This window comes from Dermochelys coriacea, chromosome 5, assembly GCF_009764565.3.
Source record: "Dermochelys coriacea isolate rDerCor1 chromosome 5, rDerCor1.pri.v4, whole genome shotgun sequence".
In the NCBI taxonomy this organism is placed as follows: domain Eukaryota; kingdom Metazoa; phylum Chordata; order Testudines; family Dermochelyidae; genus Dermochelys; species Dermochelys coriacea.
This window is the reverse complement of record NC_050072.1, coordinates 28,292,413-28,320,291: the sequence shown is the minus strand read 5'-3', so window position 1 is coordinate 28,320,291 and position 27,879 is coordinate 28,292,413. Positions and strand designations below refer to the sequence as shown.

General features: G+C 38.7%; 1 protein-coding gene across 3 annotated transcripts in view; it reads left to right on the top strand.

Annotated features, from left to right (window-relative positions):
- The window catches only part of FYB1 (FYN binding protein 1), a 125,500-nt gene extending 101,623 nt beyond the window's left edge, over positions 1-23,877 (top strand). For all 3 annotated transcript variants that reach the window (XM_043514342.1, XM_038403472.2, XM_043514341.1), the window contains 6 exons: positions 1,709-1,778; positions 3,580-3,694; positions 8,221-8,383; positions 21,771-21,804; positions 23,009-23,040; positions 23,173-23,877. In XM_043514342.1, coding sequence (XP_043370277.1) covers positions 1,709-1,778; positions 3,580-3,694; positions 8,221-8,383; positions 21,771-21,804; positions 23,009-23,040; positions 23,173-23,195 — 437 coding nt within the window. In that variant the 3' untranslated portion in view covers positions 23,196-23,877. The remainder of the gene's footprint in view (positions 1-1,708; positions 1,779-3,579; positions 3,695-8,220; positions 8,384-21,770; positions 21,805-23,008; positions 23,041-23,172) is intronic.
- Positions 23,878-27,879: the final 4,002 nt, after the last annotated feature.

Below are 27,879 nucleotides of genomic sequence, written 5' to 3'. Positions count from 1 at the left end.
TGTAGTTAGAAAGAAATATTGAATGCATGGTTTTAAAAATGTGCAATTACACAGAAGTGATGAACAGTTTTGTTTTGTTTTTAAATAATGCACTCTCTTGTTAAGGCCACAAACAATGGTAAATATCAACCCAGCTATAGAATATTAAGCAAATTCTTAAGATTCTTGCAGCTGCTGCCTAAAACCAGAACTTAAGCCTACATTTCCTGTAATCACTTTTTTTAGACACTGATTGACTTGATGTGTTGATCAACAATTAATGCCTTTCTGCAAACATAGAGGTTCATCTTCAAAATATAATTTTGGGGCCTGATTCTCACTTATGCTATGGCCTCTTCCCACTGCTCTAGCTGTGTAAAATATAAAGTAGTCATAAAGATAACATAAAATTGATTCATACCCAGTATAAGGCATCTTTATGTTACCAGAGTGGTGTAAAATGGCCTTAGTGTGAATGAAAATCAAGCCGAAAATACATACTTTGAGGTAGCGCAGTAGGAAATGACCTAATTAAATTGAAGATTAAAGGCCACTGCATTAGAATCATAGAATCATAGAATATCAGGGTTGGAAGGGACCCCAGAAGGTCATCTAGTCCAACCCCCTGCTCAAAGCAGGACCAAGTCCCAGTTAAATCATCCCAGCCAGGGCTTTGTCAAGCCTGACCTTAAAAACCTCTAAGGAAGGAGATTCTACCACCTCCCTAGGTAACGCATTCCAGTGTTTCACCACCCTCTTAGTGAAAAAGTTTTTCCTAATATCCAATCTAAACCTCCCCCATTGCAACTTGAGACCATTACTCCTCGTTCTGTCATCTGCTACCATTGAGAACAGTCTAGAGCCATCCTCTTTGAAACCCCCTTTCAGGTAGTTGAAAGCAGCTATCAAATCCCCCCTCATTCTTCTCTTCTGCAGACTAAACAATCCCAGCTCCCTCAGCCTCTCCTCATAAGTCATGTGCTCTAGACCCCTAATCATTTTCGTTGCCCTTCGTTGTACTCTTTCCAATTTATCCACATCCTTCCTGTAGTGTGGGGCCCAAAACTGGACACAGTACTCCAGATGAGGCCTCACCAGTGTCGAATAGAGGGGAACGATCACGTCCCTCGATCTGCTCGCTATGCCCCTACTTATACATCCCAAAATGCCATTGGCCTTCTTGGCAACAAGGGCACACTGCTGACTCATATCCAGCTTCTCGTCCACTGTCACCCCTAGGTCCTTTTCCGCAGAACTGCTGCCGAGCCATTCGGTCCCTAGTCTGTAGCGGTGCATTGGATTCTTCCATCCTAAGTGCAGGACCCTGCACTTATCCTTATTGAACCTCATTAGATTTCTTTTGGCCCAATCCTCCAATTTGTCTAGGTCCTTCTGTATCCTATCCCTCCCCTCCAGCGTATCTACAACGTGTTAAACAACGTGTGCTAAAACTTGTTTAATCTTAAAAAGATTAAAATGTCAGTGAATACTCATTGTTTATTATTAATAGTTTTATTCTGAAAAGACTGGCTGATTTTAGTGTAAATTTGTCCTGCATGGTGAGACAATCCACAATGAAAAGCTGCCTGTTAACCATAAAATATATGGATACACTTCATGCTTCAATTTATTGTCCTCTTGAACATACATTTTGTTACAGCCTGGGACTGTATCCACTACCCAAGGACTGCATACTAATCTTTCATTGTTTTGAACCCTGCTGTTTCAGATGCAAGAGACAATGATGTTTATGATGATGTAGAATCATCCGAATTCCCTCCTCCACCAATAGAAATTGGGTAAGTGAAAATAAAAGGTATACTTGTGGGAAAAGATTATATATGGTGTGACACATTTTCAAAATATTTGCTAATGGCAAATCGTTACATTACTCAGCTTGTGTATCTTGTTTGCTGTTGCCAGGTACTGTAGTTCTCGTTGCCTGGGTGTTGACACTGTAAATTAAAAGTTCAAATCCTGTATTTGTGGTTAAAACAACAATGGAATTAGGCTGCTAGAGTAAATAGGCTTTGCAACATGCCCTGAATTTCAACAAATTCAGGCTCTGTTGGCCCAAAGGGAGAAATGAATTCCAGAGTCAAGGACTTCCTGCTGTAAATGCCCTGCCTTTAGTCCCTCTATTTAAACCTAAAAAGAAAAGGAGTACTTGTGGCACCTTAGAGACTAACAAATTTATTAGAGCATAAGCTTTCGTGAGCTACAGCTCACTTCATCGGATGCATTTGGTGGAAAGCTTATGCTCTAATAAATTTGTTAGTCTCTAAGGTGCCACAAGTACTCCTTTTCTTTTTGCAAATACAGACTAACACGGCTGCTACTCTGAAACCTAGGGACTGTTACCTTGTGTGCTATGGTTGATCTCAGCTGCTCCAGTATCATGTGAAGAGAGAAGGCAATCATAGAAGATTAAGGTTGGAAGAGACCTCAGGAGTTCATCTAGTCCAACTCCCCACTCAAAGCAGGACCAACCTCAACAAAATCGTCCCAGCCAGGGCTTTGTCAAGCCAGGCCTTAAAAACCTCTAAAGTTACATCGCTAATGTATCCAGGACCCAAACCACTTAGAGACTTACGTGTTACATTAACACCTGGTTTTGTACCTGGAGATGAACTGGCAGAGATGTATTATACTAATATTATGTATTTTTATGTAATATTATACACCTGGATCAAAGATGTATTACGCTACTTGCTAAGAGGATCAGTAACTAAACAGACTGTCATACACTTCTCTTGCTGACTTTTCATCATAGACTTCAGTACAGCCCCAGTAGAAAGCATGTCAGTAACCCAGTCTGGAGGTGACAAAGACACAGAACATTAGCAACATCCACATACAAAGGAAGGACCTGACCCACCATTTCCAGCCTATTTCAACAGCCTCCCCGTGTGAAAGGTTCTGTGGTTTTCAGCCCTAGAAAGATCAGAAAGACAGGAGGTGCAGTCAAAGCTCAACTTTCCAGAAGTGGAGGGATGGAGGGTGGCAAAGGAATTCAGTCTCTGCCACAGACAGTCTGACAGCATCACAAACATGGAAATAACAATGGCACTCTAGGTGGACCTTGTGTATATTTGTGTGGTGCAAATTCGCTGGAATAGTGAGGCCATGTATGGTCACATAGGCTTAAGGCTGCTACTCTGTGAGAGGCTAGAACCATCCAGGCAGCTCCACAATTCATCTAGATTACTCAACCTGTTGCACAACAAGCATACATGTTCCCCAGAAAACCACATCCTGCAAAGGGTTCTAAAATGGTGTCATTTATCTAATCTATAGTATGCAGGTGAGAGGTATTTTTTTAATAGTTTTCTTATTTTGTGGGGGTAGTACTGTAGATAAATAACAGTCAGAACTCACATACACCTAATAAAACATAGAAAAGAAAATATTCCTACTTTTCTATGCTTTTAAAAATCCAACTCATCGTGTGTAATGATTATCCATATTAGCACAGTAGGTGTAAAAGAAATTGATCAACAACAAATGAAGTGTAAATGCAAGTTTACTGAAGTGTCTGAACGTGTATCACATCCTATCACATGTTACTAATTGTGTTTTGTCTCTAATCTGGTGTTTTAGATCATCATTAATTATGAAATCTCTGAGCCTCGGAAGGGGTAAATCAGATGAGAAAGACACACGAAAGCTTAAAAAGATGGAAAAAGAGGAGAAAGAGTTCAGAAAAAAGTTTAAAGTAAGTCTTATTTGAATACAGTCTAAAAATGAAAATACTTGCATAATTTATTCTCTAATTTGTAAATTATCCATTGATTTCTTCTGCCACTGAAAGGTAAAGTACTCATTTTTGGAGATCACGTGATCAGCTTTAATGGAATAATATTTACTCCACTCAATATTTTAAACATAGCTTTAAAAATTCCAATCATCAGCATTGATTTCTCCCCCAAATGTCGATCTTGCAAAGCTTTACATAAGAAATCTATCAATTTAAATGGAAATACTACAGCAAGTAAGTATATTCTGCATGAACAAAGGTTTCAAGGACAAGGCTTATCTCAGTTAAGTCAATACTAGATTAACAATGAAATAAAAATAAATAAAATCAAAGCAGTTTTGAGTGAGTTGCACATAGAGTCAGTGAGTGCTTGTAATAATTGACAATTTACATCTTCAGAGTGCTGAACAAAGTTAGATAGTTGATCCTCACAACCACCTTTTGAAGTAGCAAAATATTACTATCCCCACTTCTTTAGATGATGGAACTGACACACAGAGGTGAATTCAGAGGTGCTGAGATCCTCAGTTTTCCTGAATTAATCAGGGGTTATGGGCACTCAGCACCCTAGAACTCATAAGTGACTTGTCCAAATCAATGTGAAAACTCAGATTAAAACTCAGGAGATTCTGTAGCCAACTCTTCAGTCAAGGAATTGATCTGCTTCAGACTTTGGCCTTCATCCATCTGACACTCTTTTTGGTAAAGTTAAATTAAACTGAAGATGTTATATTAACATAAAATCTATATATCTTTTAGTTGTGTGTTCCTATGGCAACTTTAGCTCTTTCAAATGACAGTTTAGGAACAAAAGTTAGTGCATTGATGTAGACTTGTTTATATTCAGACCCACTGGATAAAGGCAGCAATTTTCAATGGTGCTTAACCCTGTCCTGCTGCCATTTGAAATCAATGGCAAACTTAGGCCAATGCTCAGCACCTTAGAAGTATAGTAATTTGTACAAGATTAATTTACATTGTGAGGGCTTCTGCCTTATGTCTAGTATCAGGAGGTAGCCATGTTAGTCAGTATCCACAAAATGATGCATCTGAAGAAGTGGGGTTTTTACCCACGAAAGCGTATGCCCAAGTAAATCTGTTAGTCTTTAAGGTGCCACTGGACTTCTTGTTGTTTTGGCCTTATGTCTGACACTACCACAGTAGGCACAAATTAGTAATAACAGTACAATTCACACAGACTCATCATTTATTGTATCATTTTAATTAAAGGATTTTTTTTGCTTTGTGGTACACAAAACATTAAACAATTAATGCTGCAATTAATAACTGAAATAGGATTTAGGCATTTAATCAATCTCAAAAACTTTATGATGCCGGTAAGCTGCAAAGTAATAAAGATCATTCCTCTTGCACAATAAAAGCACAAGAATGGCTATATTGGGTCAGACCAATCGTCCATCTAGCCCTGAAACCTGTCTTCCGACAGCAACCAGTGCTAGATGCTTCAGAGGGAATGAATAGAACAGGGCAGTTATCGAATGCTCCATCCCCTGTTGTCCAGTCCCAGCTTCTGGCAGTCAGAGCTTTAGGGACACCCAGAGCATAGAGTTGCCTCACTGACCATCTTGGCTAATAGCCATTGATGGGCCTATCCTCCACGAATTTATCTAATTCTTTTTTGAACCCAGTCTTACTTTTGGCCTTCACAATATCCCCTGGCAATGAATTCCATGGGCTGACTGTGCATTATGTGAAGAAGTACTTCCTTATGTTTGTTTTAAACTTGCTGCCTATTAATTTCATTGGATGACCCCTGGTTCTTGTCTAATGTGAAGGAGTAAATAACACTTCCTTATTCACTTTCTGCACACCAGTCATGATTTTATAAATGTCTCTCATCTCCTCCCTTCGTCATCTATGTATAAATTGAACAGTCCCAGTCTTTCTTCATCTCTCCTCATATGGAAGCTGTTCCATACCCAGAAACATTTTTGTTGCCCTTTCTGTACCTTTTCCAGTTCTAATATATCTTTTTTGAGATATGGCAACCGACTGCATGCAGTATTCAAGATGTGGGCGTAACATGGGTTTATATAGTGACATTATGACATTTTCTGTCTTATTATCTATCCCTTTCCTAATGGTTCCTAACACTCTGTTAGCTTTTTTGACTGCCTCTGCACCTGGAAGAAATGTTTTCAGAGAACAATCTACAATGACTCCAAGATCTCTTTCTTGTCAGATAACAGCTAATTTAGACCCTATCATTTTGTATGGTATAGTTGGGATTATGATTTCCAGTGTGCATTACTATGCATTTATCAATAAAGAATTTCCTCTGCCAATTTCTTGCCCTGTCTCCCAGTTTGTGAGATCCATTTGTAACTCTTCACAGTCAGCTTTGGATTTAACAATCTTGAGTAATTTTCTGTCATCTGCAAACTTTGAAACCTGAGTTTACCCCTTTTTCCAGATCTTTCATGAATATGATGAACAGCACTGGTCCCAGTGGGGACCCCACTATTTACCTCTCTCCACTGTGAAAACTGACCATTTATTCCGACTCTTTGTTTCCTGTCTTTTAACCAGTTACTGATCCATGAGAGGACCTTCCCTCTTATCGCATGTCTGCTTACTTTGCTTAACAGTCTTTGTGAGGGAGCTTGTCAAAGACTTTCTGAAAGTCCAAGTGCACTGTGTCCACTGGATCACCCTTGTCCACATGTTTGTTGATCCAGCAAAGAATTCTACAAATTGATGAGGCATGATTTCCCTTTACAAAATCCGTGTTGACTCTTCCCCAACATATTGTGTTCATCTATGCATCTTATAATTCTGTTCTTTACCATAGTTTCAATCAATTTGTCTGGTACTGAAGTGAGACTTACTGACCTGTAATTGCCAGGATTGCCTCTGGAGCCTTTAAAAAAAATCAGCATTGTATTAGCTATAAACCATAGAATAATGTTTGCCTCCCTTGTGACAGTTTGAAAGTGCTTTGTTTCCTCTGTCTCAATAGATCCAGTGTTTCATACACTTGGGACATGGATACAAACTGAATAAAAGTGGTGCTTTTGTTGAGTCTCAACACAGTGGCCAAGGACTGAACAATCTGTTCTCTGACTTTTAGAGTGATTATCCAGCTCAGAGCTGGAGCATATTGGAAAACAGTGAGGGAAGTCTGCATTGCCACTGCCTGTGCTGTACCTGTTTGTTTGATGGAAAGATGGTTTCACTCTCCACCTATGCCAGTTCAGCAACATTCGCTAACACCAAAATTTCTCTACCAAATTTTAGAAATCAGTAAAATTATTCAAATGCAGCTGAATAATTGTGTGAAAGGAGTAGCCTATAGGGAAAGAAGTGATTTTATTATGAATGTCTCATGCCAATAAGAGTTTGTCATTTGTGATTTTTTGACTGACATGGCCAATTTTCTCTTTTGGTAGTTCTGTCTATAATACATCTTGTGTATAATGTATGATAAGTTTATTACTGGAATAAAATATACAGCATTTCATTCATTCACACCAAGGGCTGACTTTCAAACACTTTGAAATGCAGTTGCATTCTCTATTTGTACCAGGAAATTGGGTACTTGCATAGCAAATGGCGTTGCAGATGACATCAATTTGCTATCCCATACCCATAGAGACGCGCAAGCCAAAATCAAATGATCCAGATTAGTAGGATTAAAAATCAGCACCAAGAAAACTAAAACCATGAGAATTAACCCACAACAAGAAACACCAATAACCTTTTCTGGGACTGACATAAAAAAGATCCAATATTTTGTCAGGATTGTAAATGTCACAGGTATAACAGACATTAAAGCCAGAATATCAAAAGACAGACATGCCTTTGTAGTGCTAAAGTTGATCTGGAGAAACATAAATTTTGCCCTCCAGATTAAATTTCAAATATTTAACACTATTGTCAAGTCAATATTACTATATGGCACTGAAACTTGGAGACTTATTAAGACCTTCCTATCTAAACTCTAAGTTTTCATAAACAGCTGCCTTAGACAAATCCTCAATATCAGATGGCCAGTAAAAAAACACAAATGAAGAACTCAGGTGGACAAAACAGAAACCGATAGGACAAGAAATTATGGAAGAAAAATGGAGATAGCTTGGACATACGTGGAGGAAAGACCTGAATAACGTAAGATAGACATAGGTCTGGAACGGACCCAGGGCAACAAGCAATGAGGGAGACCCAGAATAACATAGAAACACACAACAGAAACAGAACTGAAAGCCATCAAAATAATATGGGAAGAAGCTAAGACTGCAGCAGCAGGAGATCAGCAAAGATGAAAGGCCCTATGTTCTGCATGGAATAAAGAGGCATAAGAGATGTGCAGTCAGAAGTATAGATACCATAATAGCACACACAATTACTTGCCTAAGTTTCTGAAAAACAGACCATAAGTGTTAAGAAACTGTAACACAATGTATAAGAAACTATAAAGCTTGTATAATGTTTGCATCTTGCATCTCTTTATTTTGTTTTTGCAGTTTGAAGGTGAAATTAGAGTTCTTTATTCCACTATGATTATCGCAGATCTGCCGTCTAAAAAATGGGGAGCAAAAGACTTACCAGTGAAACCAGGGGAGTCAGTTGAAGTTATACAAATCATAGATGATGCCAAGGTCCTGTGTAGGAACAAAGAAGGGAAATGTAAGTTATATAACACATGGTACAACATGACACATATTAAGGAACAAACTGGCAAGTAGAGAATAATAATTTATTGCATAACATCACTCATGAAACTAGAAGAACCACAACCTTGTTATGATCAAGCATTGACTGATGATCGCTTTTTCTGTTTGCTTTATGTCTGACAGCATATAGATTATTTGTTGTTATTATTTTGTTATTACTTACAGTAGTGCCTACACAAATGCATGATAAGAGACTGTGCTTGTCCCAAAAAGCTTACCAGCTAAATAGACAAGACAGATCAGGGTGAGAAAAAGGCAGTGTTAGGGGGCTTATTCCTTCACCCACTTGCTTCCCAGGTCCTTCTCGCAAGAACAGAGAGCAACAATACCCGAAGTCCAAAGGTGCAAACAATTCGATGTTTATTGGGTGAACTTCCAGCAAGCATGATTCCAGTTTCCTTCCTTAGTGTCCCCCTTCCCAGCTCTGACGCCACAGAGCCTTACACCACATGTCTCTGTTCCCATTCCTTCCCTTAGCCAAACATGATTCCAGTTTCCCCACCCCCATTCCCTGTTCCCATTTCCCCATTTAGCAAAACATGATTCCAATTTCCCCACCCCCATTCCCTGTTCCCATTTCCCCACCCACACACCCCACTTCCTGATTGACTGCAGACTATATAATGACAGGTTTCAGAGTAGCAGTCGTGTTAGTCCGTATTCGCAAAAAGAAAAGGAGTACTTGTGGCACCTTAGAGACTAACAAATTTATTTGAGCATAAGCTTTCGTGAGCTACAGCTCAATCAATGCATCATCAATGCATCTGATGAAGTGAGCTGTAGCTCACGAAAGCTTATGCTCAAATAAATTTGTTAGTCTCTAAGGTGCCACAAGTACTCCTTTTCTTTTTGCAGACTATATAGTAAAACTTGAGTTCTTAGCTATACCTTAACCAATCATTTTCCTGAAATTTAACTAACCAATCCTAACCTATTGTAACATGATTATTTAACCAATTATATCCCACCACTGTAATTAGTTTACACCCAGCAAAATTAATTACACAGCAGACAGAAACAATCACAGAACCAGACAGAGATTATACAGACAAACAATGGGGAAATGGGGACTACAGTGACAGAACAAACAACAGAAATGAGGATTTCACATCCCAGCTATTGATAAGTGAGTTCTTGCAAGACAGGATGCTATCAAACTACGTTTCCTTTTACATCTTCTAGGCTCCTCCCTTTCTCTGGAGGCGATAGGCATTATCAGGACAGGATTGTATTCCTAACAGCCCAATAGCACCTTATTTCAATGTGACTAGGTTGGAATGTGAGGATGTGACTGGTCGCTTCCCAGCTTATGGCTGCCTCTGTTGCTTAGCCAAAGGCCTTAGCCTAAGCACAGGGCCTCAGACTGTCACAGTAAGAGAAGACTCTTACACCGGCAGACAGTGATTTTGATTCTTTCTTTTATACCTCTATAACTAGCCAAGTGATAAGAATACACCTAAATTCTTAGAGTATAGGCCTTTACAGACCGGCCTGAATATCTATATCCTAACAGGCAGCATTATTATTTAATTAAATATTAGTTTGCATTTCCCAAGATTAACAGGTTTTGTCTGCTGCTCAGATCTCTCTATACATCATATAGAGTACAACTAAAATTTCAGATAGAATTTAATGAAGCAGTAGGGGCCAAATTCACCCTCCCTGTACCTCCAGTGTCAGCTTTCGTACAATTCACCCATAGGAGGACTAGTGATGGTGGTCCCACTTGCCCTCATGCTAGATTTCTATTGTGAGGGAGGGAATTTAATCCTTGCAGGAGGCTCTATGGGAGCACCACCAGGAGTTCTTCACTCAGCAGATCTTAATCACATGTCCTCCCTGGCCAGTGCTGCCTGTTATTAGGGGTTCATAAAGCAGCTGCAGCTAGACATCCTGGAAAAATGTCTTGGCTTCTTCTCTCTGTCTAGCAGAAGCTGGTCCCTTACATAAATTTGGGCCATGTACTGATGGTTTTGAATCCTCCAGAGATATTTAATTCCCTACTTTATAAAATTCCCAAATCGGTAGAAATCCATGTTGTATATAAAAAGATGGATGAATAGGCTGCAGGGATACAACACTGCTCTTCCAGCTGCCCTCCTCTTCCACTCTCTCAGCCCTTGCCATGGGCTAAAACAGCGACTTTTATCCTTTCATATCTCCTATGTGGGGAATGCTGGTCACTGGATCTACATAAGCATGGACCTTTCTTCTGTCACGTCTACTCTGTTCCCCATGTACCAGTCTGTTCTAATTGGGAGCAGAGTCTTCTCCCCAGGGCACCTGGAGGGTGTGGAGGGCTCCCGGCATGGCTGCATGTGAGTTTTCCAAAGTGTGGACAGGCCCCTGGCCTGGGCCCTTCCCCAATGGGTGACTTTCATTGTAGCGTTTTTCTAAATAGATCATCAACAACAAAACAGAAAATAGTTTGTGGTGTCAGTTTTCCCTATGGATTTCTTCAAAGTCCTTTGATCATTTGAATAATGACAGAAGCTGCTACTCTGCTATGCACAAAGAAGTGAAAACAAACAAACAAAAGCATCTTCACTGAAAACCCCTGAACAAATCCTTGTCAACTTCCACATTAATAAGTGGATGAAAGGCCAGAACCTAGCGCATTGAAGTCTATTGCACATCTGTCATTGACTTTAGTGGGAATAGCTTCATGCCCTTTAAAGAATAATTATGCTTTAAGGCAATGGGTAGAGCAGTCCAAATTCTGTGTTAATTCTATTGACTTCATTGGAATTGCAGAGGTTGTAAAGTAGCACATACTATGATCCAATCACTTCTTCTAATATTATATGATTATGCTAGATGGGGTTCATTTGTGAATCTTTATTTTAAGATTTTAAGACTCTGCTAATTTTCTAGATATTTGAAAATTCAACTTGATTTTTATAATTTCCTTGTTAGTGAATTCACCCCAGCTAAGGGCATTATGATACATGCATACATATAGGGTCAAAAAGATTTTATGAAATCAAATTTGAATATAGCTAAGGCTATGATTTTTTCACAGAGGTCTTCCATGAATTTGCCTCAGTGGTCAGGAGCTGCTCAGGAGGGAACCCCGCAGCTCCCAACTACCACAGGTGGCAGGGGGATCCCACAGCTCCTAGCTGCCATGGGCTGCCTGGAGCTCCGCGTCGCCACGGACAGCGGGGGTATCCCAGAGCTCCCAGCCACCGTGGGCAATGAGGGGACCCCAGAGATCCTGGCCTCTGCAGGTGGCAGGGGGACCCTAGAGCTCACAGCCTCTCTGGGCGGCGGGGGATCCCAGACCTCCGAGCTGCTGCAGGCGATGGGGGACCCTGGAGCTCTGAATCCTCACAGGCAGTGGGAATCCCCAGAGTTCAGAATGGAGCCTCCGCAGCTGCACAGCTTCCCCGGGCAATGTGGGGACCCTGCACCTAACTCCCCATTTTGGATATTTTTAGTAAAAGTCATGGACAGATCATGGGCTTCCATGAATTTTTCTTTATTGCCCGTGACCTATCCATGATTTTTACTAGAAATATCCATGACAAAATCTTAGCCTTAAATATAGCCAGTACTGACAAGAATTCTAAAGCAATACAGTTAGTATTTCTCCCAACAAAAATAAAATTATAACAAACATACTACCATAAAACATCTGTGAAATCCATGGAAGCAAAACTCAGCAATTAAGGACTTTTCTTGTCACTTTTTCTCTTTGCACACTGATTTCCCCCATTTAATTTTTAACTTGCTCAACTGCTAATGTACCTACATACTTACTTATATACTACCTACATACATGCCTACGTAGATCAACACATATTCTCATCTTGATGCACAAGGAATGACGATTACAGGGACAGATTCTTCTCTCAGTTATTTGGTATAAATGTAGAATAACCACACTGAAGTTATAAGAAGTACTAAGGATCAAATTTTCAAAAACACTGCTCTCTGGGCCAGATTCAAAGTCCATGGCAGACTTTCCATTCACTTCAGTAGAATAAATGGCAGCCTAAAGGGACCTTAAAGTGTTTGTAAATGTAATTTATGTCCACATTAAGGCCTCTTTACACTGCCACAGTGTTTTAAAGGGCCCTTGGAGTAAATAAGAATCAGGCCCTCCATTTTTACCAGATAAACGAGAGCAGAGTTTTACCCACAGGCACCTACATTCGCATATCACGTAAAATACACAAAAGGAAACAAAGTAGTTTTAAAACCTGGAACGTTTTGATACATAGCTTTTGGGCCACATTTTCCCACAAAGAAAGAAATGCAATATAGGCTGGAGCAGTGTCAAACAAACTCAGAGACCAGAGAGCTGCAAGAAATCCTAGCTCCTGTCTCATGAGTCCAGCCTCCAGCAATAGTAGCACAACCCTGTGACTTCAGGAAGGGGAAAAGTTGCTGGAGCCTATGAATTATTTAGTCTCTAAGGTGCCACAAGTACTCCTTTTCTTTTTGCGAATACAGACTAACACGGCTGCTACTCTGAAACCTGTCATTTGAGAAACAGCAATCCTGCTCTCTTGTGAATGTGCCTAATAAAGAAAGAAAGAATAAAAAGCAGAAATGAGACAGACAGAATGGTTTTTAAATGGAATATTTCTCAGAGTTCTCCATGAGATATCAGCAGGTTGTTGGGCCAGTCCTGCAAAATGTTAGACGTGGTCTACACTATGGATTTGGTTAACGTAAGGCAGCTTACATTGACCCAATTATGTCAGGGTCTACTCTACAATGCTGCTCCTGTTGAAGATAGTGGCCCGCTACACCAACATAATAACTCCACCTCCATGAGAGGCGTAGTGCTTATGTCAATGTAGTTAGGGAGACACAGTGTCCTTGTCGACACTGCATTACTTACCTCAGTTGTTGGCTATCAGCCCATGTGGGTCTGACAGCTAGAGCCCTCCACCCAGCCCCGGCGCTGACAGCCCGAGCTGTCAGTCGGGCCCTGGGTGAGGACTGAAGGTGCCAGTGTCCCACAATACCGCACTTCAGTAGTTGGAAGTGCTCCTGGTGAGGACATGCACTACCAACAGAAGGAGCCAGTGTGGTTATAAACCACTGCTTTAATTACTGTTGTGGCTGTACATTGACTTAAGTCAACTTAATTCTGTAGTGTAGACAAGCCCTTAGTTTCTAATCAGCTAGAGTCAAGAGCAGACAAAGTGTTTAAAAGAACTCCTGTTTTTATGCCAGTGACATCCCTAGTAATGAAAGCTGAGGAAAGAGAAATGGTAAAATTCTAAATAGATAGAACTTCTTGTAATTGGAGTCAGTGTCATTTAGTCAGTCGCATGAGTAAAAATGTGCAAGATTGGGTCCTTCAGCCCATTAGCAAGACAGCTGTAGTCAAATATTTGAATGAACAAGTTATGGTAGAGGTTATTTAAATAGCCACTCTTCATGATTCTCATTATATTAATACAGGCAAGATTAATACAGGCAAGAGCATAAATATTTTCCCTAATATATTTTTAATCAAATATTAAAGGTGCAGGAAAATGAGTCATATTAATGACAACAAGATTTCATGTGCCTTTCTCAAAGCATTCCTGTTCTAACTTTAGTTCAGAAGCTTTCGGAACTCATATTTAAAATAAAAGAACTGATAATTTGGTTGCTAACTTCTTTACTGAGAAGCTGTCGTTTGATAATTAGTTTAGAACAGTGTCACTAACCTGTAGCTGTTAACTTTGGACATAATTATTTAATTAAAGAAGATTATTTTTAAATGTGATTGTGTTAATTTAACTATTAACAGTAAGAAATTAAGGCTAAAGCAGATCTCAGAAATCTGAATAGCATCCAAATAATTACTTTATTATATTAAATTAATGTAGATTATCTTTAAAGGAATTTTCAACTCTGACCTTAGATATAAATTCTCTCTAAACAATTTTACATGATTTATTTATTGTGGCTGTGACACATAAAAATCAATAATTTGTTCTACAAAGTCTGCTAATTGCAAAATTTACATTACAGTAACATGAGACAGGAAAGCAGTGTGGTATATGCCAGAGAGAAGCTCATTTCCCCTTGGGAATTATGGTAATTGGTGATATTTTCCCTAATTTAAGAGGGAAGCATGCTAACATGAAATGAATTACAGGAATTCTGGTTTCAAAGGCCCCAGGAGAGCATTAAGATCAGGTCTTCAATTGTTGCCTTTGTAATATTTGCTATTTGAGTTGTAATTGAACAATAAAGGGATGGGGGGATGGGGGAGTATCTAACATAGCAGTGCCAAACTTGTTCAGCAGAACGTGCTGAATTCCATTTTAATTAAGGTATACATTTAAGACTACATGTTTCCTTCATTCCACTGCAGGGCTCCCACTGATGTCAATGGGTGGTTTGCACAAAAATTAAGGGTAGAATATAGCTTTAGGAGTATGCACCATTCAGAGCTATTCGCTTAGGTTGTCTGCAGACTCAGGCAGACATCACGCTGTCAGCTACACTTGGTTCACATTTGGAAGGTTTTCTTTACAACAATGAAAGCTTCAAACTTCCTTCTTTAATAGAAGCTGTAATTCTGCAGAATCTGAATATGACTTGTTGGCCAGACAAATACATCAGGGGGGCCGGATCCTTACCAGACAGTGGGTAGTGGACATCCCTGATTGAGAGGTTTCAGACTATGGATACAATATTGCTGAATGTTTCTTTACTCTCATGGCCACCTCATCACAATTTAGAGCAGCTCCGAAAATACTAATTCTCTGTTATTTCATAATCTAATTGACTAATTACTTTTAAAAGATTTTTCCATTGAGTGTCTCTCTTCCTAGTTCAACAATATCTTTAGGTGTATATGGTTCTCTAAGATTTGATTTTGCATTGACAAAATTTCTTCACTATAGTAAAATGACAGCTCTGCTATAGTTAAGATGGAGACTCCAAAGTCAGCAAGACATTTTTTTCAAAGGGATTAAAATATCCTGTGTGTAGTTGTCTCCTGATCCAGCAATAATAGAAGAAAATGTTATTTTTATTCATTGATGAAGAGCTCTTCTCAGTTTCTTTTATATTCTTATATTTTCAGTTTTTTATTAATCTTGTCTTTTAACAAAGTTTAAACAATTATAGTCACCCAATAAATTAACTTTTCCACACAACTCCAAGAATATTTCAGTCCCAGGAACAAGCTACATTCCTGTTACTTAGGCCTAACAAATACATTTTTAAAAGTGCCATTTTTATTTTCTGGTCTGGTACGGCAGTCCCAGTAATTTCTCAAAAAGAAAAGGAGTACTTGTGGCACCTTAGAGACTAACAAATTTATTAGAGCATAAGCTTTCGTGAGCTACAGCTCACTTCATCGGATGCATCCGATGAAGTGAGCTGTAGCTCACGAAAGCTTATGCTCTAATAAATTTGTTAGTCTCTAAGGTGCCACAAGTACTCCTTTTCTTTTTGCGAATACAGACTAACACGACTGCTACTCTGAAACCAGTAATTTCTGTTATCATTCACCACAATATGAGTGTGTCCATCTCTCTGTACGTATATATAAAAACCAATTTGTCTTAACAATACTTTGAAAATAAAAAATTAGCATTGTCAATTAGGGATGTCGAAAAAATTAATTGCAATTAATCATAGTTTTACTCGCACTGTTAAACAATAGAATACCAATTGAAATTTATTAAATATTTTGGATGTTTTTCTGCATTTCAAATATATTGATTTCAATAATTTTATTTTTTTATTACAAATTTTTGCAGTGTAAAATGGTAAACAAAAGAAATAGTATTTTTCAATTCACCTCACACACCTTTGTAGTGAAATTTCTTTATCATGAAAGTGCAACTTACCAATGTAGATTTTTTTTGTTAGATAACTGCACTCAAAAACAAAACAATGTAAAACTTTAAAGACTGCAAGTCCACTCAATCCTACTTCTTGTTCAGCCAATCACTAAGACAAACAAGTTTCAGAGTAGCAGCCGTGTTAGTCTGTATTCGCAAAAAGAAAAGGAGTACTTGTGGCACCTTAGAGACTAACAAATTTATTAGAGCATAAGCTTTCGTGAGCTACAGCTCACTTCATCGGATGCATTTGGTGGAAAAAACAGAGGAGAGATTTATATACACACACACAGAGAACATGAAACAATGGGTTTATCATACACACTGTAAGGAGAGTGATCACTTAAGATAAGCCATCACCCACAGCAGGGGGGGGGAAAGGAGGAAAACCTTCCATGGTGACAAGCAGGTAGGCTAATTCCAGCAGTTAACAAGAATATCAGAGGAACAGTGGGGGGTGGGGTGGGGGCGAGAAATACCATGGGGAAATAGTTTTACTTTGTGTAATGACTCATCCATTCCCAGTCTCTATTCAAGCCTAAGTTAATTGTATCCAGTTTGCAAATTAATTCCAATTCAGCAGTCTCTCGTTGGAGTCTGTTTTTGAAGCTTTTTTGTTGAAGTATAGCCACTCTTAGGTCTGTGATCGAGTGACCAGAGAGATTGAAGTGTTCTCCAACTGGTTTTTGAATGTTATAATTCTTGACGTCTGATTTGTGTCCATTCATTCTTTTACGTAGAGACTGTCCAGTTTGGCCAATGTACATGGCAGAGGGGCATTGCTGGCACATGATGGCATATATCACATTGGTAGATGCGCAGGTGAACGAGCCTCTGATAGTGTGGCTGATGTGATTAGGCCCTATGATGGTATCCCCTGAATAGATATGTGGACAGAGTTGGCAACGGGCTTTGTTGCAAGGATAGGTTCCTGGGTTAGTGGTTCTGTTGTGTGGTGTGTGGTTGCTGGTGAGTATTTGCTTCAGATTGGGGGGCTGTCTGTAAGCAAGGACTGGTCTATCTCCCAAGATCTGAGAGAGCGATGGCTCGTCCTTCAGGATAGGTTGTAGATCCTTGATGATGCGTTGGAGAGGTTTTAGTTGGGGGCTGAAGGTGATGGCTAGTGGCGTTCTGTTGTTTTCTTTGTTGGGCCTGTCCTGTAGTAGGTGACTTCTGGGTACTCTTCTGGCTCTGTCAATCTGTTTCTTCACTTCAGCAGGTGGGTATTGTAGTTGTAGGAATGCATGATAGAGATCTTGTAGGTGTTTGTCTCTGTCTGAGGGGTTGGAGCAAATGCGGTTATATCGTAGCGCTTGGCTGTAGACAATGGATCGAGTGGTATGATCTGGATGAAAGCTAGAGGCATGTAGGTAGGAATAGCGGTCAGTAGGTTTCCGATATAGGGTGGTGTTTATGTGACCATCGCTTATTAGCACCGTAGTGTCCAGGAAGTGGATCTCTTGTGTGGACTGGTCTGTATGTAGACTCCCTCCTCAGGCCCTTCGTTACCAGCACTCCCAGCTATCTTCGAGACACCACCGATTTCCTGAGGAAACTACAGTCCATTGGTGATCTTCCTAAAAACACCATCCTAGCCACTATGGATGTAGAAGCCCTCTACACCAACATTCCACACAAAGATGGACTACAAGCCGTCAGGAACAGTATCCCCGATACTGTCACGGCTAACCTGGTGGCAGAACTTTGTGACTTTGTCCTGACCCATAACTATTTCACATTTGGTGACAATGTATACCTTCAAATCAGCGGCACTGCGATGGGTACCCGCATGGCCCCACAGTATGCCAACATTTTTATGGCTGACTTAGAACAACGCTTCCTCAGCTCTCGTCCCCTAATGCCCCTACTCTACTTGCGCTACATTGATGACATCTTCATCATCTGGACCCATGGAAAAGAAGCTCTTGAGGAATTCCACCATGATTTCAACAATTTCCATCCCACCATCAACCTCAGCCTGGACCAGTCCACACAAGAGATCCACTTCCTGGACACTACGGTGCTAATAAGCGATGGTCACATAAACACCACCCTATATCGGAAACCTACTGACCGCTATTCCTACCTACATGCCTCTAGCTTTCATCCAGATCATACCACTCGATCCATTGTCTACAGCCAAGCGCTACGATATAACCGCATTTGCTCCAACCCCTCAGACAGAGACAAACACCTACAAGATCTCTATCATGCATTCCTACAACTACAATACCCACCTGCTGAAGTGAAGAAACAGATTGACAGAGCCAGAAGAGTACCCAGAAGTCACCTACTACAGGACAGGCCCAACAAAGAAAACAACAGAACGCCACTAGCCATCACCTTCAGCCCCCAACTAAAACCTCTCCAACGCATCATCAAGGATCTACAACCTATCCTGAAGGACGAGCCATCGCTCTCTCAGATCTTGGGAGATAGACCAGTCCTTGCTTACAGACAGCCCCCCAATCTGAAGCAAATACTCACCAGCAACCACACACCACACAACAGAACCACTAACCCAGGAACCTATCCTTGCAACAAAGCCCGTTGCCAACTCTGTCCACATATCTATTCAGGGGATACCATCATAGGGCCTAATCACATCAGCCACACTATCAGAGGCTCGTTCACCTGCGCATCTACCAATGTGATATATGCCATCATGTGCCAGCAATGCCCCTCTGCCATGTACATTGGCCAAACTGGACAGTCTCTACGTAAAAGAATGAATGGACACAAATCAGACGTCAAGAATTATAACATTCAAAAACCAGTTGGAGAACACTTCAATCTCTCTGGTCACTCGATCACAGACCTAAGAGTGGCTATACTTCAACAAAAAAGCTTCAAAAACAGACTCCAACGAGAGACTGCTGAATTGGAATTAATTTGCAAACTGGATACAATTAACTTAGGCTTGAATAGAGACTGGGAATGGATGAGTCATTACACAAAGTAAAACTATTTCCCCATGGTATTTCTCCCCCCCACCCCACCCCCCACTGTTCCTCTGATATTCTTGTTAACTGCTGGAATTAGCCTACCTGCTTGTCACCATGGAAGGTTTTCCTCCTTTCCCCCCCCCTGCTGTGCGTGATGGCTTATCTTAAGTGATCACTCTCCTTACAGTGTGTATGATAAACCCATTGTTTCATGTTCTCTGTGTGTGTGTATATAAATCTCTCCTCTGTTTTTTCCACCAAATGCATCCGATGAAGTGAGCTGTAGCTCACGAAAGCTTATGCTCTAATAAATTTGTTAGTCTCTAAGGTGCCACAAGTACTCCTTTTCTTTTTAAGACAAACAAGTTTGTTTACATTTATATGGGAGATAATGCTGCCCGCTTCTTATTTACAATGTCACCTGCAAGTGAAAACAGGCATTCACATGACACTTTTGTAGCTGGCATTACAAGGTATTTACGTGCCAGATATGCTAAACATTTGTATGCCCCTTCATGCTTCAGCCACCATGCCAGAGGACATGCTTCCGTGCTGATGACACTTGTTAAAAAAATAATGAATTAATTAAATTTGTGACTGAACTCGTTGGGGGAGAATTGTATGTCTCCATATATTTCATGTTATAGCAGTCTCGGATGATAACCCATCATGTGTTGTTCGTTTTAAGAACACTTTCACTGTAGATTTGACAAAACACTAAAAAGGTACTGATGTGAAATATCTAAAGATAGCACTCAACCAAGGTTTAAGAATCTGAAGTGCCTGCCAAAATCTGAGAGGGACAAGTTATGGAGTATGCTTTCACAAGTCTTAAAAGAGCAACACTCTGATGCAAAAGCTATAGAACTTGAATCACCGAAAAAGAAAATCAACTTTCTGCTGGTGGCATCTGACTCAGATGATGAAAATGAACATGAGTTAGTCCACACTGCTTTGGATCATTTACTGTGCAGAATCCATCATCAGCATGGACACATGTCCTCTGGAATGATGGATGAAGCATGAAGGGTCATAGGAATCTTTAGAACATCTGGCATGTAAATATCTTGCAACACCAGCTACAAAGGTGCCATGGAAATGCCTGTCCTCACTTTCACGTGACATTGTAAACAAGAAGCAGGCAGCATTATCGCCTGCAAATGTAAACAAACTTTTTTGTCTGAGCGATTGGCTGAACAAGAAATAGGACTGAGTGGACGTGTAGGCTCTAAGGCTTACAATGTTTTATTTTTGAATGCAGTTATTTTTTGTACATAATTCTACATTTGCAAGGTCAACTTTCATGATAAAGAGATTGCACTACAGTACTTGTATTAGGAGAATTGAAAAATACTATTTCTTTTGTTTTTTACAGTGCAAATATTTGTAATCAAAAATAAATATAAAGTGAGCACTGTACACTTTGTATTCTGTGTTGTAACTGAAATCAATATATTTGAAAATGTAGAAAACATCCAAAAATATTTAAATAAATGGTATTCTATTATTGGTTAACTGCGTGATTAATCACGATTAATTTAATTGCTTGGCAGCCCTATAAAAATTAATGAATACTGAGACTAAATTCAGGTTATTGGAGCAATCAAGAAAAGGAGCCTCATTTAATCATGTAGTTTTACACTGTACTGAACAGATATCTCTTAATTATTAGGTAAGCTCCTATTAAACACCATTAAATTACCTTAATGAGGCTACTCTTGTGAGTGGGAGTATGGGGGTCACACTCTGGCTCTAAGTGTACCTCCTGATGAGTCTGAGTCACCTTTTGTGGATTAATGGGTAGTTTTGCAGCCAGCGCTGCAGGTAGTCAGTCTTTTTGAAACATCTGGTAAGAGAAAATGTTATTTGGTTACACGACACATTTTGTAAATTCTGTTAAAACATGTGCAATCTAGCATTGTTTCACATATCTGCTAAGTAACCAAGAAATTAAAATAAGAAATAAAATCTGATCCTGTACATCTTGAATTCCCGTGTTCCCCATAGCACTAGGTGTCTGAGAAATAAAGAAAAGGAGTACTTGTGGCACCTTAGAGACTAAAAATTTATTTGAGCATAAGCTTCATCCGATGAAGTGAGCTGTAGCTCACGAAAGCTTATGCTCAAATAAATTTGTTAGTCTCTAAGGTGCCACAAGTACTCCTTGCTTTTTTGTGAATACAGACTAACACGGCTGCTACTCTGAAACCTGTCTGAGCAATGGAAATTCATTACAATGACATGAAAAATTACTGCTTATGTGCATGTACGGTGTCTACCACAATGGATCCCTGATCTCTGATTGGGACCTGTAGGTGCTACCATAATATTACTACTTCTACTGCTACTTCTCATAACAATAATAATTAATGATGAACTAATCACTTTAAATTCATTTCAGTATTATGTGTGTATATTCTCTGTGATTACCACCTCTTCCTTTCTACTGTACCGTAGGTATATATATTTCTATTTTATGTATTAAAAAATGCGCTATGCATTTCAAATGGCTTTCTCTGGGTACACAGGAAATATAATGTAAATTGAAATTAAATATATATATATATATGTATATTTAATTTTACAGATGGCTATGTCCTGAGAAGCAGTTTAATGGAGAAGTAAGTACAAAATGATCTTCTGGAAACTTGTCATAAAATATTCAGTTTTGCTGTTAACTACTTATTGTGCATCTAAAAGTAAAAATAAAATATTTTATTATACGAGTTTATTGCTAAATTGTTTATGAAGTTTAACCTTCCCACATTTGTGTTTGAAATTATCTGTGGAACCACTCCTGTATTATTGACTGAGCATTGAAAAATTCAGGACTCAGCATTGAAAAATTATACAAAACACGACTTAATCTATAATTTGAATATTATAATAACCATTATTTAACTGCACATTACTTAAAATGATGGTAATTTCAAATGGTTAAATATATTAGACCAATTTCTTCTCTAATTTTCTCCTGTGTAATTCCAGTGGGGCTGCACAGGTATAATCCAAAGCAGAATGTGGCTCAGTATTTATGCTTCTAATACTCAGTCTAGGTGCACTGGCTTCAGCATTTAGGGCCTGATCCAAAGCCCATAAAAGTAAATGGGAGTCTTTCCACTGACTTCAGTGGGGTTTGGATCAGGCCCTTAAACACCAAATTAGAGGACAGGTTTGGCCTGCACACACTTATACACGCACTTAACTTTAAACATATGAGTTGTCCTGTTAAAGCCAATGGGACTATTCAATTACATAAATAAGTGCATAAGTAAATAACTTGTTTTGAAAATATACTCTTTGGAGAGCATGTACTATTTGTAGATGGACAATAGCTGAATGTGTTGTCTAGCATTTACTTTCTCCAGTCCCATTATTATATTGCTGAGCATCTTTTGAGAAAGCTTAAGGATATGATGATTCCCTCTACTACTGTTTTCATTTATTGGTTAAAAAGATAAAATAAAAATCAATGACCATTTCATTTTAAATGAACATTTTGTAAAAGTACTCACAAAAATGATGATTTTTTTAAAGTCATCATTTTTCTTGCATTGTTTTTAAAAATGTTATCCATGTCTATTCTTTACTTTCAAGTTCCTTGAGCATGCTGTCCTCTCCACCTGTCTTGATTTCAGAATGTTCCTTCCAAATATAGAAATATCTGAAGTCTATGTATAAATATGGTATTTCCTTAACCGTGTTTAATTACTTGATATGTGTCTAAACCATGATACCTGATTTTGTATTTACTTGCAAATGATAATATATACTATGTGAGGTTTTTTTAAGATCAAATATATTTTTCTCTTTCTAAATTTACAGTGATGGAGATATCTATGATGATATTGCTGATGGTACGTTGCACATTTCAAACAATATAGTAATTGTTACATGTAATGTAGCTGAAATAGATCACTTTTTAAAATCTATGTTAGTAGTAAATTATTATACAATACTAATATTTTTGCATTTTCTTTCCCATTCAGGTTGCATCTATGATAATGATTAATCTTGAATATTGTTAAAGTGTGAACTTCATTGTGGGTACTATCTCCTCTGGATTTTCAATTGGCATAAAACATCACCAAAGCTGATTAGTCACAAGTTATGGCTATCATCAGTGATTACTCTTCTACATGTACCAAGTTTTGGTTAACCTATGTCGAACGTTAGATCTTTTGGATTTATTGCTTTGAATGGCATTTCCTCTTTGTCATGTATCAGCACAACTAAAATTTGGGTAATCTGAATTGAAATTAAAGTTTTCATCACATGTGTCCTTTCTGCCTCTGCCACAGTCGACTGGTCCATATAAAAATAATTCATCAGACAACTTCACCCAATGCCAATTCATGGCTACAAAGGATATGTGGGCCAGTAGGCCCTGGTAGCATGGACTGCCCACTTTGTGGAGGACAGCATCATGAAAAGAAATATAACTACCAATGGTAGGCATCATTGTTGTGAAAGCAGAAAATAGAAGTGGGTGGCAGAAAAGCCAATATATCATTGACTCAATATTCCAATTTTAATAGTCAGGATTAATGTGATAAACATGGCCATGTGCCTCCACTGCTAAAGTTTATACTGTACCAGTAACAGACTGTAGTTCTCTAAAATGATCATTAAATGTTTCATATGTTATTTTTGAATACATAATAATTACACAATAATAAACATAATTTATCGGGGGGGGGTTTATGTGTTTTATGTACAGAACTCTGAGATACTAGCCATGGAAGGCTCTCCTTAACTATATAGCATATCATTGTTATTCAGCAGATTTTCAGGTTGTTTAGCTTAAGGCTTTACTCTCTGTTTAGTTTAAAGGGAATTTGCCAAGTCATTATTCTAGTTTAGGCATGAAAATCTACTTCTTATAATTGTATAATCTGGTGGGGAAATAGCCTCTCGATTTAATGTATATACATCATCTCAAATTGCAACATTCTGATGCTGAGATTTTTCTTTTAAATATTGCTTTTTACACTAGAGTCAGTTAAATGAAGGTCATAACTTAACTAACTAAACCTATTTCTAAAACTGCCAGCTTCATTGATGATGCTATTATACAAATAAGCAAGTCTTTATAGTAAAATAAGTTATGTAATAAATTATTAATATTACTTTGCACTTATTTGTATCAGGGTCCATTGAAAATACAATAATATTAACAATGAATCCCAAACACAGAAAAACAAAATGTTTAGAAAATGAGATTTTATTTGAAGCTTCTCAGGTCTTGTCTACATTGGGAATTTTGGCCATCAGTAACCAGCTAACACCAGTGTAGTAGGATTAGTGCAAAGCCCTAATGAAGACAGGCACAACTGCTATAAACTATTACTTGCAATAGTGCATCTTACCCATGCTTGAAACCAAAGTAAGTAAAAGTTACTGCTTATAGCAGTTAAGCCTGCATACACCAGGGTGAAATCTTGGCTCAGTGGGAGTTTTGCCATTGATTTCAGTAGAGCCAGGATTTCACCCTAGGGCTTGCACTAGGTTAGCTACAGCAGTTATTGTCCCTAATAAATCTCCTCTGTAGTCACAGCATAGAAGGATATCAAGTATAAAATGAAACAGAACACATTTTTTACGATGTTTAGTAGCAAACATGATTTAACATAAGATAACCACCTGTAAACCATAGTCTAAATAATATTTTAAAATCACAGATTTTTATAATCTGGAGCCAGTTTTGAAGTTTTGCACTGAATTAGAGCCTCGAGTTCTGCATCTGAATGTTCACATCAGCACATAGGCACACAAATACCTATTTTAGGCATTTAAGCACCATTGTTACATCCAAATTAGAAATCTGGCCTCTCTTAAGTACCATTAATGTTTTAAACTATTTAGCAGCTGCAATCTGTTTTATTTTTCAAAGGCACTGACGACAGTATATCAAAATAGGGATGTGAAGAAGTCTCATCTGGAATTCAGACACTGAAATGTAGGGCTACCTGCCAGCTAGTGGAAAAATATTTTCATACCTAGCCACCCTTAATTACTGACAAAAAATGTGTGTTGATTTCCTATGTAAATGTCCAGTCTTGTTCCTTTTTCAGTCAATGACATGACTTCAGTGAGAATGGAATCAGACCCCAATCATTGTGTACAATTTACCCCTGTGCAGAGGACAAGTACAAGGGCTTAAGTAGGACTTGAGTGGTACATAGACCTCTTGTTGTCCCCCTGTACAGGTGTGAATTTCACCCTTTGTGAGTAGTGAGGCTTTTAGCAATACATTTTGAATATTTCTTCCACTTTCCAAATAATCATATCATATATACCAGATATAGATAGTATATAACTTTATAGATCATAATGTAACATGGCCCATTCAGACTGATTAAAAGTGTCATAATATACTAGCAAATCACTGGAGTAACTTATTTTTATTTTACCAATGCCATTCTCTGGAACCAATCTTTTTTCTTTCTCTAAATGAAAGTGTGCACTTCCAGTGAGAAATGTGGGTGCACTGCCTTCTGCCAAAATTGCCACTGAGCAGCAAACAATATGTAAGTCAATGTTACACTTGATATGACAGCGTACTACTACAGATGTGACATAACTTTGTTAGTAATAACTTTTTAAAATGTGAAATGTAAGCAGGAAAACTTTCAGATGGAAAAGTCTATGCCTATATTATTGAAAAACACGAAGTATGGAACCGCATAATAAAGACTGTATCTTGGTCTTTCCTCTTATGTAGTTTATTCTGCCATCTTTAAAACTTCCCAAGGGAAGGTGAAAGTTGCTGGTAGACTGCTAACATTCCTACCCTCATAATCCCAAACTCCATCCACAATCCTGGAGTAGCTGAATATGTCTGCTAAAGTATTCAACAATGAAATAGTTAACAAAGTTGACATTAAAAAGCAGGTAATTAAACGTCAACTTTAAAAAAAAAACAGTTGTGTCAAATAGGATCAGTTTGCTTGCATCTATCTTAGAAGCAAATGTTGCTGCCTGTGCCATGTCCAGGGAAAAGGGCTGAGTATCAAGGAGTGCTGAGAGAGAAGGAATTCTCCTTCCAACTCAGTGGTTTTGGAGCCATTTCTCTGCTTTTACTTCAGGCTATGGATTGTACGGTAGCAATTGATTCTCTGTGCATTCCTGAACGGAGGGTTATTTTTTAATGCATATAACTGCAGCTCCTCTGGCTACTCCCCACACTGTATTAATAAACCACATCTCTCTGGGGAGTCCTATTGCACAACCCTTCCCACCATCAATCCCATAGATCCGAGTGCTTTTAGGGCTTTTGGTGGAGGTGAGGCAAATTTACTCTTGGGAGCTATAGCTTCAGTCTGTCTGCACACATGAGCACTGTGTATGTTCATGTTCAGATGGATATATTTGCAATCAAAGAGGTACAAACTTAAAAAAAATTGTAAATGAAAATTTAGATTCTGAAGGCGCTGATGGGACCAGGAGAAGGGTGTGGCCTTTCTATAGTAACCTAATCCAACCCCTAATACATGTACATTGTAGCTCCAACCTGCACCACAAAAACTGTGCCTTACAAGAAAATCATTAAAGTTAGGAAATGCCAGAATTAAGCTTGTGTCAAGGTTCCTTCCCCACTTTGAACTCTAGGGTACAGATGTTGGGACCTGCATGAAAAACCCCCTAAGCTTATTTTTACCAGCTTAGGTTAAACTTTCCCCAAGGTACAAACTATTTTACCTTTTGCCCCTGGACTTTATTGCTGCCACCACCAAGGATCTAACAAATATATAACAGGGAAAGAGCCCGCTTGGAAACATCTTTCTCCCCAAAATCCTTCCAAACCCCACACCCCCTTTCCTGGGGAAGGCTTGATAAAAATCCTCACCAATTTGCATAGGTGAACACAGATCCAAACCCTTGGATCCTAAGAACAATGAAAAAGCAATTAGGTTCTTAAAAGAAGAATTTTAATTGAAGAAAAAGTAAAAGAATTACCGCTGTAAAATCAGGATGGTAAATACCTTACAGGGTAATCAGATTCAAAACATAGAGAATCCCTCTAGGCAAAACCTTAAGTTACAACAAGACCCAAAACCAGGAATATACATTTCAATCAGCACAACTTATTTTATCAGCCATTTAAACAAAACAGAATCTAACGCATATCTAATTAGATTGCTTATTAGCCCTTTACAGGAGTTCTGAACTGCATTCCTGCTCTGGTCCCGGCAAAAAAACACACAGACCGAGAGAACTCTTTGTTTCTCCCCCCCTCCAGCTTTGAAAGTATCTTGTCTCCTCACTGGTCATTTTGGTCAGGTGCCAGCGAGGTTATCCTAGCTTCTAAACCCTTTACAGGTGAAAGGGTTTTTCCTCTGGCCAGGAGAGATTTAAAGGTGTTTACCCTTCCCTTTATATTTATGACAGCTTGTCTGTGCAACTTTTAATTCTGCCCTCTTGTGAATATGTATCTTATTGTCTTTAATTGTGCATTACATGACATACTATTTTTTTCCACAGAATCCCTGCCTCATTCAGTGCAAAGGTGAAACTAAGGGAACTGTTCAATCCTCATCATTCAGTTAGTGGCCCCTGAATCTTTTACAGCACACTTTCCAAACTCTGCATTGAATACAGAATTATTTATTTCCTCTGGGTTTCTTTATGGCTCTCATCATAATAAAATCTGAGATACTCATGAATATTAATTAACTTATCTTTACAATTCTCTT